The following is a 13,827-nucleotide window of genomic DNA, read 5'->3' as shown; positions in this document are numbered from 1 at the left end:
TCCCTCCGGATCCGAGACCAGAGATCCGTCGTCGGCCAGCAGCCCCAAGAGCTGCTTACGGACCCCCTGTCTTTTTTCCAGCGAGTAGAAGGGGGAGCCGCGGTCCAGGTCCCGCAGGAGCTGGATCTGCGACCTCACGTACGCGCCTCGGGACCCGACGAGCTGCAGGTCCTTCAGCGCGCCCTTCTTCTCTTCGTACACCTTCCGCAGGGCCGGGTCCCCGACGACTTGACCGAGACGGGACTCCAGGTCAAGCACCTCCTTCCCCAACCGCCCGACCCGGGCCTCCCGCCTCTTGGTTGACCCCTTCGCGTACTCCTGACAGAAGAGATGGACGTGAGCCTTGCCCACGTCTCACCACAGCCTCAAGGAGGGGAAGCCCCCCTGCTTCCTTCTCCAGTCGGCCCAGAACCGACGAAATGAATCCCGGAACCGCGCGTCCTCCAGCAGCAGGTTGTTAAAGTGCCAGTACGCAGACCGCCCCCGCATGCACAGCGGAACGAGCTCCGCCCACACCAGGTGGTGGTCCGTGCACGGCACCGGCCGCATGGAAGCCGCCGGAACACAGGAGACGTACGCCCGGGAAATGTAGAGGCGGTCGATTCTGGACCCTCCTCCTCCAGACCTCACGCTAGTGAAGGCGCTGGAGTCGGGATGAAGATTTCGCCAGACGTCCACCAAGTCGAAGGACCTGACCAGGTCCCTCCACTTCTCCATCGCCGCCGGGCATTGCGGGGGTCCCGGACGGTCCCTCGCCTCGAGGGTACAGTTAAAATCCCCCCCGAGGATGACGCACTCGCCCACGTCGATGGAGCCCAGAAGAGCGGACACTTCTTGAAAGAAGCGCACTTGCTGCGCACCGGCCTGAGGGGCGTACACGTTCACTAGATGGAGTGGCACGCCCCCCAGGCGAACAGTGACCTGGGGCAAGCGGCCCGGCACGTGCTCCTTGACCCCCAAGATCTCCGGCTGAAAATGCGGGGCCAGCAAGATAGCCACCCCGCTGGAATTGTTGGAGAGGTGACTCATGCTGACCCCTCCTTGCCACTCCAGGAGCCACGTGGCTTCGTCTCCCAGAATGGTGTGGGTTTCTTGCAGGAAGCACACCGCATACTGCCCGTCCCAAAGGACCGAGAAGTTATTGAATCTGCGGCGCGCCTCCCTGCTGCCGTTGATGTTGAGGCTGGCTATTGTTATCTTCATGTCAGAAGCATAGTGCAACCTCTACCTACACCTAACGGGGGGAGGAAGCGCAGCCGCTGGTCAGCCGCCACTTCCTCAGCAGCCCAGTGAGAAATGTTCTGAGCCGACGCAGCTCGAGCGGGTTCACACCCTTGTCCGCGCCCATGATCTTAACGGCGGCGCGGACGGATACGATGAGCAGCGCCAGCTCCGACCACCTGTCGAGGGCCAGCCGGAACTTATTGCACCGACCCAGGCACGTGGCCATAAAATCCCGGAGTTCCCTTACGGGAATGAGGGGAGACTCGGCAAGGGGCACGAGGTCATCCATCGCCTCGTCAGCGCTGGAGTCCGAATCGTCCTCCGTGCCCATCACCGAGTCCCCATCCTCCTCCAGGGGGTCGTCACCAGCGGCCGACCCGTCCACCGCGCAGTGCGCAGCGAACGGCTCGGCCGCAGCAGCCAGCCCCGCCTCCGCCCAGATCCCACCCCCAGGATCGGCGGCAGAGGATTCCTCCCTGGGCTCCTCTAGGGGTGCTGGGCCAGAAGACGGCGGCGGTTCAGAGCTCCCCTCCGCCCCAGACGCCGGAACGACCGGAGAAACCAGGGAGAGAACAATTCCCAGCTCCTCCAGTATGACCGGCACCAGAGACGCAGCCAGGGGGCCATCCTCCTCCCCGCCACCAACCTCCGACCCAGCAGATGGGGTGTTTTGAATAAAAACCTCTACCAGGTCGAGCAGCCCCTGGGAGATGTCCGGGTCGCATTGGGCGAGTTCATTATCCCCGAGCTCGCCCGACCCAGACCCCAGGCCGCCCGACCTGGTGAGGGGTAACGGCACCGATAGAATGTCAATTTCATTTTCCACCACGGGTTGTTCCACGACCCCCCCCACGGGCAGGGTCTCGTCCCCATCCCCGGGAGGCACGCGCCGGACAGACACATCTGCCTCAGCCTCCCGAGGGACAGGCGACCCCTGCCGATCGCTGGTGATGACGACAGCGGGGGGGGGCGCAGTACCCGCGGCGGGCGATGACTCCCCCTGCTCGGAGGGACCTTCCTCCTCCCGGTCCTCCTCCTCTTCCAGGGGGTCGCGCCTTCTTTTTAGCACGGAGGGAGCGAGGGAGACCTCCATGTCTGCAAAGGCCTCCTCCTCAGCTCCCTCCGGCGGAGCAGGTTTGTCGGGTTCCTCGGGCCCGAGCCCGGCCGCAGGTATCGGCGTTACCGCTGCGGCGGTTGCGGTCACAGGCTCAGGCACGAGGCCCCTCCCACTCGCGTCTGCCCCGATTAACTCCGCGAGGAGCGCGGGTGTAAGGGGCGCAAGGGGCAAGGGCTGGCCATCCACGGGGGGACCTGCCCTAAGGTGTTTATTTTTTCCCCGCGCCTTCTTTCCGGCCGGACTCGCTCCCTCCCCCCCGCCGGAGGCCTTGGTGGCATCGGCCCCCGACGCCAACCGCGCATCAGACGTTCTCGACGCGCGGCCAGATCCGGGGGGAGGAGCGGCGGTGGCGCCAGCCTCGGCCGCACGAGATGATCCGGCGGCCTTGGAGGCGGGGCAGTTTTTCCTGATGAGCCCCACCTCCTTGCAGGCATGGCACGCACACCGTCCGACGTCCAAAAGACGCGATAGGCGGTCCCCTCGTGGAGGACGACGAACGCCCCATCGGTGTCCTCCTCCCGCGCCAGCTGGATAAACAGCTGGCGCTGGAAGGAGAAGACGTGGCGAAGGCTGGCCTCCCGGAAGCCGAGCGGGATGGGTGTGATCCCCGACCTCACCTCCCCAAGTTGACGTAAATGGGGAAGGAGGAGCTCACCAGGAACATAGGGCGGGACGTTGGAAATGACGATCCTCTGCGCGGGGGCCTCGAGAGGATCCACCGGCAGGAAGGTCCCGCCCACGGTGAGCCCCTTGGCGATGGCCAGGGACACCGCCCGCTCCGACCCCAGGAAGAACACAGCCTTCCCATACATTTTTGAGGCCGTGACGATGGCTGAGGGGCCGACAACCCAAGCCATGGCTTTAACGCAGGCCTCAATGGTCATAGTGGGGTGAGTGTAGCTCTTCACCCCAAGCCTTTTTGTTATTAATCTGAATGGTGACGGGGCAGCAGAAGCTGCGGGAGCAGCTGTGCCTGTGGCTGCCACTCCCGCATAAGTCCTGGCTTGCCCCGCCACTGGCGAAGATGCAGTCGCCATTCAGGGGTGCTTTTATAAGGGCTACACTCACCCCAAGTCACAGGCCTGAAGGTTTTAATGGCCTCAGGTATTTTTTTGGTCCTCTATTGAGCAGAGGGAGCTGATTAAAATGAAGACACACCTCTCCCCTTATTGATTTAAATTGAGGCAGGGGCCTTCTCCCCTCTGCTCAATAGGCAATTAATAAAAAAGGAAAAATGAGGTGCCTCAGAGAAATAGGCAGAGAGAGACAAAGAGAGAGAGAGAGGGGGGTGGGAAGGAGGGAGGCCGCAAGGGCAATGTTGCCACTCAGGATGGTGGGCGGGTGTTGGCAGGGGTGCACTCTCCGATGGGATTTAAAAGTCTTTGGTGGCGGTGGTCTTCTGGCAGGGGGAGAAGATGTCTTCACCTGGGAAAGCTGGAGATGCCCAGGCTCAGTCCTATAGCAGGTCTTAACGATGCAATTAATTAAATTAAAGACTTCACCTAGGCAGCTCCAGCTGTCCCAGGCCAGGCAATAGAAGGGGTGCTTATTAGTGGTGTGCGTGGCCTAGCTTTTAACAAGAGCCACACACACACACACTACACCCCTTGATGATTCGGCCTTGTTTCTTCTTTTCTCCCCCCACCTAAAATACATAGTCTTTGGGAGAGTGCCCCAAATAACACCCACCTGTAGATGTTCAGAAGAGATGATTTTGTTCTTCCCTCCTTCCAAACAGTTGGTGGTTGTTGGTTGTTTCTCTACCCTGCCTCCCTCTCCTGAAGTGGAGGCCAATTTGGGGAGGCAGTAATGGAAAGGCCTCTCCCCTGGTTGGTGTTGTTGCTGGCCTCCTTTCTCCTTCTCCTCCTCTGTCCTATCTCTCCAGGCACCTCAGTTGCTGTGATGATGGTGGAGGTGGTGGTCTATCGTTCTCCTCCTCTTCCTGGTCAGGAGACCACCACTTTCCACCCTCTTGGTTTGGCTGCTCCTTCTCCTCCTGCTGACTGAGACAGCCAGAAATGCACTGAAGACTCTTAGTGATTGAGGCTCAGGGCTGAACTGGGATACACTTTGCTCCGCAGGGTTTATATACCGGTGTGGTCACCACCGGTACTACAATGTACAGGAGCCATCAAAAAGTAGTCCATCACCTTAAGGTATCCTCTTAAGGTGGTACAGGTTACATACACTACACCTTCATTGAAATATATTATAACGAGGGCCATGCCGCCGCAGGTTCAAGTTTCCTGCTTTTACACTCGCAATGCACATGGGGTAAGTTGGGCTGAGAATGATAAGACACGGCTACTGCGAGCAACAGCTGAGACAGGCAGAAGTGAGGACTTACTGAGCCGGAAGAGTCTGGAGAGATCTGTTAGTGATTTCTGCAGCTGGGAACCACTTTTTACAGCTATTTTTTGGGGGGATGGGGGGGGTGTTGGTGGGGGAGGTGCACTCGGCCTATAAAGACATGGACTTGCTTCTTGCTACTCCTGATGGTGAGATTACAGGCAGATTTTAGCTCCCTACCACGACCCACAGTGAGGAGGTATGGCCATTTTCTCGGTAAAGTAATTATCATGCAAGAGGAGGAGCAGCGACACAGAGTGGAGCTAAGGAGAATCAGGCAGCATATAAGGAAGATGCAGCCCATCAGATATTACCCCCGTCTCCCCCCCCCACCTAATCCCAAATATATAGGCAGCACAGGTCATATGGGCACCTTACTGAGGAAATATATGTATAAGAAGAGTGCACATCACCAAAAAGGCAATAGGGAAGCTCTGTGACTGACCGCATGCAAACCTGCAGCCACAGTTATCTGCCCACACTGCTCTCTCTGGGGCTGTGAAGGTGACTACCGCACTCAACTTTCTGGCACAGGCTCATTTCAGGCAGACCTTCTCAAGGGCAATTAGGGATGGGCAATGAATGCTGGCCTTGCCAGCGATGCTCACATCCTATGAACGACTGAAAAAACGTAGTGAAAGCTGCACAACACACTATAGGAATTAAACTACCTGCTGTGCAGGATATCTACCCCGAGAGGTGCCGGGGGAAGGCCCTGAGAATCATTAAAGACGCGAGTCACCCCAGCCACAACCTCTTCGCCCTGCTCCCGTCCAGTAAGAGATACCGAAGCATACGGTCTCGTACCAACAGGTTTCGAAACAGCTTCTACCCCCAGGCCATAAGACTCATGAACGATTAATTTATTATTATTTATTACTGCTGTTTTATTTATTATTACTGTCTTTCTATTAGTATTTCTATTAGTATTTTTATCATTGTTATGCCATATTTATTCCAATGTTGGGAGGACTCGTAAAAATCAACATTTCATTGTGCAGTACACATGTCTGCTGCATATATGACAAATAAAATTGAATTGAATTGACTAAAAAAAAACAGGTAATTATCAGCCAGGCTGCAGTACGGGCATGCATTCATCAGGTGAATGACACACTTCTGGCTCTGCGGGACAGCCAATTTTTTAAAACTTGCAGTTCACAATGAAACAAATGCTTAGATTTCAGCAATGAAGCTACTTATTTACTGTAACATATTAACCCTATTTACCCAGCAATTTTAAATAAATATCAAGAAATGTAAACAATTTGCTTCATCTTGCTGTCGGTGTCTCCTCCTTTCTTTCCCACTATTCCAAGAAAGAATTAGCCTAATAAACATTAAGAGCTCAGTACACTAGAGGATATGCAACCTGTCACAGATTTAACATCATTTATCTTATCTTAATTTTTTTTTCAGGACATATAATCCAACAAGATCAGGAAATTGAAGAACTAAAACAGAAGGTTGCAGAAGTTATGGCAGTTATGCCTGGGATCACTTACAGCGTTACAAGCACTCTTAGTCCCGCAACTTCACACTATTCCTCTAAATTTGTGGAGACTGGGAATTCTGTACTTGATCCTAATACTTTAATGTACCAGCCACTGAAGAAATAAATGCACTATCCTCCTTAACTCCCTCAATTATTAAACATTTCCTTATACCCGTGGCTAATGCTGGTGGAGGTGACCTTGTTTTTTGTATTCAAAAGTATGGATTTTTACTTTTTATAGCATTTTGGGGTCTTCAGGTATGATTATATAGCATTAAGGTGCTTTGAATTGTACAATTGGCTAGATTCTTTAGAATACTTGGATAGTTGGAAGCATTTAACCATCATTGCATGCTTTAATCTACCCAACACATTGCAAATTCAACCTAGTGTCCTCAGTAACACACTTTACTGTTTAACTGGTACCAGTACAATGCATGAACAATGCCAATGTGGTATGAATTTCTTTTAGTGCTTGAAATAATGGTCAAAATTAGTACTGGAATAGAAATTCAGGTGGCATCGACAAGCAATTCATAAAAAGCACAGAGGTGACAGTTTCACAACAATGCTGTGGGAGTGTTAAAGCTAAACTATACTGAGAACACCTTTCTAACAGAGCAGGTCCATTATTTGCACTGTTGTAGATCTTATTCTAAGATGCACCAAAAGCATTGCCTTCTGTCTTTGAAACACAAACAAGACAATAACGGGTAACACATTCATATAAAAAAAAGTCATAACTTGCAAGCAAAACCTTTTAGATGTTTAGAACATGTATAACCTCAGAGTAACAGACTAGTTTGTTTGAAATTCCATCTTTAGAATAATTTTTCCTCTTTTCTGAATTGTTACCAGAGATGGTACCTAATGCTACTGTCACCAAAGACCATTTGCAAACTCTTGTTTAGCTTCTGCAGTGTGTATCCTTTGTTCCAGGAATACCTTCTCTACCATGTTTGCTGATCCTTTATTCAACATTCTGGTGTAATTCATCTTTCACACATTGCTCTCAGCAGTTAGCATTAGGACTGCATTCTATGAGAACGTAGACACCTTTTGGTGTTCAACTTGCTCCACACCACCAATTATACTTTGAAATTTATCTAACTATCTCCAGGCTCATCCCAGACATTTCATATCATGTTTGCCTTTTCTATCATGTTATAGTTTTTTTGTAGGGACTGATGTCTGGTGCCAGTAGGTGAGCAAGAAACGATAGTAAACAGTTACTTTTGTTAAAAGTTGATGATGATAACTCTTGATAAAAGAGTGGGAAGGTCATTCTATATTTTGACCTACATCTGCCCTGTGATCTGAGAAATCAAGGTTAATGTTACTTAAAGCCTATTTGCAGTGCTGGAGAAAGGTTGTTATCTGACCAAAACAATCTTGTGGGTGGTGGTGGCATCAGTTGTAGTTTGCTGTAGTTTCCCCATTTGTTGCATAGCAACCTTTACCTTTTCCAGATATTGAGAATTTTGGTCCATATACTTACCAGAAAAGGGATATGCACTGCATTGTGAAGCTTAAAGAGAAATATATTCTACTGATTTATTCCGCAAGCATAAATATTGTAAAGGAAGGCATCTGTACTGTTAACTGATGCCTTTCAGTTGGTCCTTGTCTAGTATTTTATACATCTAAGTACTGTTGCTTAAAGGCAGTCTGAGAGTAGGCATTTTGCATATAATCCTTCTTGCATCAGTCATGACGTGATGTGATGTTCTACTCCAGTGATGTCATAGTAGGAACAATGGGCCTAGGACAGCACTCTCCGTTTATGATGGCACTGGGATGGAATGACATGATGTCACTTAATGGTGAGGTCAAAACAAAATGACGAACAGTTTATAGGGTAGCAAGAGGCAATTGGAAGAGACTAGCAGGTATACCTTTATATGATTAAGGGATTATGGAACAATTCAATAAAATATTAGTTCCCTTTAAGAATAGTCATGAAGATCTTCAGTTCAGTTGCATAATTTTGCTCCGATTTTCACCAGCCTAGCACAAAGTGAGCAGGCTGCATTAAATTATATGGGTGATACGCAATACTTTCTCTTTTAAGTCTTAGTAATGTTTGGGTGAAAGATCAGGCATATGGTTTGTTTTTGAACCTTATTCAGTTTGGCAGCAGTAGGTTCAGGAGTCCGAGTATATGTCCCTGATCTTAATTTCTAAGTGGCCTGTTAGGTAATGTTTCAGTGTTAACTTTAACATTCTTGATAGTAAATTGAGCTATAAAACATGGCCTGGAAGCTATAAAGCAGGTAGGGAAGTTCTATGCTCAGTCCCTGTAACTTATTTAATAAGGGTGACTCTGAATTGATACAAGATTAATTAACTTTTTTGATGCTTGTGACTAAAATAGTAGGCAACAGATGACCCGTTGTGGTATTTAAGCAATATAATGGTCCTGTACAAGGAAGCACATCACTAATTTCCTAGTTTCTTTACTTTCTGATGCAAACTTTGAATTAACAGTTTGGTGGTCTAATGGGTTTCAAATTCTGACTCGGTCTATTTTCTAGGGTGAACTAGTTTCTGAACCATCTAACCTGTTATACCAATAGATGGGCAAGTATTTTGTAGAGTTTCAGTAGTCATTTCAATCTGTTTGGTGCTGGGATTCTGTCTTAAGTATAAAACTTGAATTGGTAACAATGGGTAAAATCCTTTTGCCATTGATTTCAGTTTGATTGTGCAAACTTACAAATGTTCAGAGTTTCAACGTTTCTAAGGTTTCCTCTAAAAATGCAGACTGAATTGTTTTTTGAAAATATAGTCTGTAATCCAAGCCTTTGAGCCCATCCAACCAATTACATGCACTGAGACATCAAAACATTTAAAAACCTTTCTAACTTCTGAACTGAATTAGAACCCTCATCATCATACATTGATTCTAATTCAGCTGGATACTGTTCTCTGTTTGGAAAGGTGAGCATGAATGGGAGTTTACAGAACAGTCCTCAAATAAGACCCGCGATGGTATTTAAGATACGATTGATTTCCATGAACGTCTGTGCTCTTGGTTCCTCCAAGGGCTAACACTCTTTCATCAAACTCTCTGTATTTTTACCCGCCTATTCATACTTCTGTTCAGCTTGATCCATGCTCAGTGTAACTCTGTCAGAAATTATTTGCTTTCTGTTTGTTTCGTATTATTAAATGTTTCACGTTACACCTGCTTGGGAACCTCAACTGCTGGTCTGAGCATTGTCTACCTAAAACTATCCCTCCAATCGTTTACTCTCGATCTTCATTTCAACTTAAGAGATTTGATTTTAGAGCTGGTGATATTGTTAGTAGCTTTAGCTCTTCATATTTTCTGATCACACACCAATACAATTGAGTTCTGGCGACAGTAATTGGTAACTCCTAATTTCAATGCTAGTTTCTCTGGACCTAGTAGCTCCAGTGTAAGCTTACTGGACTTTCAGCTGGGAAATACAAGCTTGAATCTCTGTGTTTACTGACATTTATAATTAGGTAATAATGTCTCTTTTAGCAATATTATCTCAGATAGGAGGTGAAAACTATCCAGGAAGGGAACCTTTCTGAATTAGTCAAGAGTGCCTCCTGTCAAAAAGGAGTCGTACTGATTGCCCTAGAGATGCTTGTGGTCTGGCTAAGCTGAAAGTGCATTTACACTAGCAGTTTGTGCTTTGTACCACTGCTAAACTTGTGTTGTATGAATCCAGAGTTAAGGCCAGGCCTAACCTGACAAGAGCAAAGCAGAGTGAGACTCCCTACTCTAGTGCTGGGTAGGGCCCTGGCTCTGGATTCCCACAGAGCCCTACAATTGTGGCATCAAGGTGAAGAACCAACACTTGGCACTGACACCACAGTTGTAATATTGCAGCTTCAGCTCTCTGACTGAGGGGAATGGTGTGTGTTTATATAGAAATGTTTCAAGAATTTAAAAGGCAGTTCAAATAATTTAAATTCTCTGTGGATTTAAACAATTAATGGTTTCATTGTCCTTGTAAAAAGCTGGAGCAGTGGAGTAAATTCCGTGGAAGCTGACAAGTCAGAAAAAGACAGCTGGATGAAGCTCAGCTGATGCAACTGGTACTGAAGTCCAGTGAACCAAATCGGATGGCTTCACCGCCCCCCTAGATAGATTAGGGTGTTGGATAGATACGATTGTGGTTGGACAGGATGAGAAAAATCTCAATATATCAACTCAGTGCAAGCTATTGGTATCTGCAGTTCTTCCTGAAGTTTAAAGTATCACTTTATCAAGTTCTTGTTGACACATAGTAATCTGATACTACAGGTTTTGCATTGTCGTTACATGGTTTCTGTAGAGTCATTGAAATACAGAACCAAGTTTGGCTGCTGATATGTTTTAACTTTCCTCAAAACGATCTTCAAGGTCGTAATCAAGTAAATAGTAGAGGAAAAAATATATATAGGCCCTGAAATTACACATGGGATACTAACATACGGATGCATTTGTGTCTCTCCACTATTTTACAACAACAACTTGTATTTATATAGCACCCTTAACGTAATAAAACGTCCCAAGGCGCTTCACAGGAGTATTATGACAAAATTTGACACCGAGCCACAGAAGAAGAAATTAGGGCAGATAACCAAAAGCTTGCTCAAAGAGGTTTAAGGAGCGTCTTAAAGGAGGAAAGAGAGGTGGAGAGGTGGAGAGGTTTTGGGATGGAATTCCAGAGCTTAGCGCCTAAGGCTCTGCCACCATGGTGGAGCGATTATAATCAGGGATGTTCAAGACACTAGAATTAGAGGAGCACCAATATCTTGGGGGGTTGTGGGGCTGGAGGAGATTGCAGGGATAGGGAGGGGCGAGTCCATGGAGGGATTTGAAAACAAGGATGAGAATTTTAAAATTGAGGCATTGCTTAACAGGGAGCCAATGTAGGTCAGCGAGCACAGGGGTGATGGGTGAACGGGACTTGGTGCGAGTTGGGATACAGGCAGCAGAGTTTTGGATGACCTCAAGTTTACATAGGGTAGAACGTGGGAGGCCAGCCAGGAGTGCGATGGAATAGTCAAGTCTAGAGGTAACAAAGACATGGATGAGGGTTTCAGCAGCAGATAAGCTGAGGCAGGGGCGAAGTCTGGTGATGTTACGGAGGTGGAAATGGGCGGTCTTAGTTATGGTGCGGATATGTGGTCAGAAAAATGTGGTCAAATATGACACCAAGGTTGCGAACAGTCTGGTTCAGCCTTAGACAGATGCTAGGGAGAGGGATGGTACTGAAGTTCCAGTACTGAAGTTTTAATAAAAGAGTTTAACGTTTACCTCTTGAAAAATAGAGAGAAATTTAGATAAATGCATTAAAAACTCTTATCAAAATAGCAGAGAGAGGGATTTCAGACAAATGCATGAAGTGTTGGCACATTATATCTCACAGCACAATTTCAGGGTCATAGTTATCAATGTGCAGCCCTGCTTTCCTGCAACAATTCAGTCTGTTGACGTTGTGACATTATGCTGATTAAATCATGTTGCTGAATATATGTTGCAATTTCTTTCTGCCAGCTCAAAGGATTTGGTGCTTTTAGCTCATGAATTGAAGTAGCATTTTTACACAATGTTCTTTTAAAAATTTTAATTTAGCAGTTTTGAAATGTAGAGAAATATTCTTGTGCTATGTTTAATTGTGTTGTGAAGTGTTCAGCATTATTATTATTTATCAAATAGAGTGAAACGAATACCATTGTGATAAAAAATGCACATTTGTCAGTAACACTGGGTGATGAAAATTCATCATGGGTAGTAGCGCAAAGCAGGTGATAGCGAATCGACTGCTGGTTTTATGCTCTGCCCGATTTTCATTTCCATTGAAGTCATAGGCCTAGAAATTGGTTTGTGCCAGCCTGCATGAGACCGGCTCACCGACGAAGAGGATTTCAATATCAGGCTGCATCACCAGCAGTGGTGCTCAGGTAGGTCCTGGGAAAGTGAGGGTTGGTGGGGGGGGGGGGGAAGACATTGGGAGGGAGTGGGGTGATTGGAATTGGAGGGGGGGACGATCGGTAGGGAGGGGGTGAATGTGAGGCAGGGAGGGCAATCAGGAGAAGGGGAAAGCGATCAGGAGGGGGCCGAGTTGGGGCCAGCAATGGCCTTCAGTGCTGCAGTGAAGTTGGGAAGAGCACTCCTGTTCCTCCTGGCTACACATTCAGGCAAGTATTTTTTTTAAACTTACACTTTTGGTGGCAGTCTCCAGCGGTCCCTTTAAGGACTGCTGGTTAGGTTGCATGCAGATCACATTTTCCTGGGCAGCCCAATTTTGCAAAAGGGGCCTTAAACAGGTGTGAGGTCCCCCATTTCCTTATGCAAAGGGCCTAATGCTTGTTTCAGGCACGAACCCTGGACACCTGCTTTTTCTGCCTTTACCCACACGGTGGACGCCGCAATGCTGGTGTTGATTAAATAAAAGAAACCTGAAATCCTATTCTTATACGTACTTTTTGCACCATATCATTTTATATCTGATGTAAACTAATTGCTTTTCTAAAACTAAAACATTTGTTAGTTAAAAGGGTTAAACCAAAACACAAGAATAGCAAAACTATTTTATTCCCATTTGGGAAAAACTCCAGATTAGGAAATATTCTTTGAATCTGTACAGTTTTATGATTCTATTTTATATTCGTGATCACGTCAATTTTACAAGAAAATAATTTTTCTGCAGATAGAAGTTGGTAGAAGATAAGCAAGTACTGAGAACTCCAAATGGCATTCCTCTGGTTTCAATTGTGAAACTGATTCATTTTCTGTAATTCAAAATTCATCAATTAATTTGTGCAATGTGATTATTCATTTTTGGCAGTAAATATGTGGGGTATTGACTGAGAATACCATAAGGGTTTTCTTTTGTGTGCTAGTTTCACTATAGTTGGTGCATGGAGGTAATCTTCCCCCCACAGTGTTTTTTAATGTAATTTTTAAGACCAGTAATTGCCCAAAACATTGCAGAATATGAACCTGTTTTTGCCACTTCGTATTTATGAAAATCAGTGAAAATCAAAACAATTAACGTTCTATACCTGCACCCAGAGATTTAGGTACGACTGGTAACTCTCTCCCAAGTATCTGTTATTTATATGCTGCATACTATTTATAGATTATAATTTTAAATAAGTAGTTGTACTGAATTACCAGAACTGTACTGGCCTTGGCTGAGGATAGTGTGTAATGATACATAGTAATGAACTGTACACTGCTGTGTATAGATTAAATGCACTGAAAGACAGGTCAAATAATATGTTTAAATAGTTTTGCTTATTTTGCATGCCAAGCAAAATGCTGCTTATGTGAGAAACAGCGTTATGTTTTGCACTGTTTGTACAGTATGATGGTGAGTATAGTGTATAAGAGTCTTACTGAATTGTTCCCTAGATTTTACAGTTTGCCATAATGTTTGTACTTAACATTTTCAGTGCCAAGGCAAGGTTAGAAATTTAGGGGTGAAATTCTTCCTGCTGAAAATAAGTTGTGTGAATATGAAACAGTTGACTTTCACTTAAATTATTGACAGGAGGAATTTCAATCCCAAGTGTTTAATATTCATGTAACTGTCCCCTACTTATTAAGTTTGAGAGGCAACAAGAATAAATTACAGCAAAGTCACAGGTTTTGTAAAAGTCTATTCAATCC

The 13,827-nt window shown here is 46.7% G+C and overlaps 1 protein-coding gene across 4 annotated transcripts in view; it reads left to right on the top strand.

Moving 5' to 3' along the window:
- The window catches only part of LOC147112610 (macoilin-like), a 187,899-nt gene extending 175,771 nt beyond the window's left edge, over window positions 1-12,128 (top strand). For all 4 annotated transcript variants that reach the window (XM_085997035.1, XM_085997036.1, XM_085997033.1 and 1 more), the window contains one exon: window positions 6,110-12,128. In XM_085997035.1, coding sequence (XP_085853161.1) covers window positions 6,110-6,309 — 200 coding nt within the window. In that variant the 3' untranslated portion in view covers window positions 6,310-12,128. The remainder of the gene's footprint in view (window positions 1-6,109) is intronic.
- The last annotated feature ends 1,699 nt before the right edge of the window (window positions 12,129-13,827 follow it).

Source organism: Somniosus microcephalus, chromosome 9, assembly GCF_052327205.1.
Source record: "Somniosus microcephalus isolate GS21.2 chromosome 9, FLI_Smic_1.0, whole genome shotgun sequence".
Taxonomy (NCBI): Eukaryota; Metazoa; Chordata; class Chondrichthyes; order Squaliformes; family Somniosidae; genus Somniosus; species Somniosus microcephalus.
This window is presented reverse-complemented; position numbering and strand designations above follow the sequence as displayed.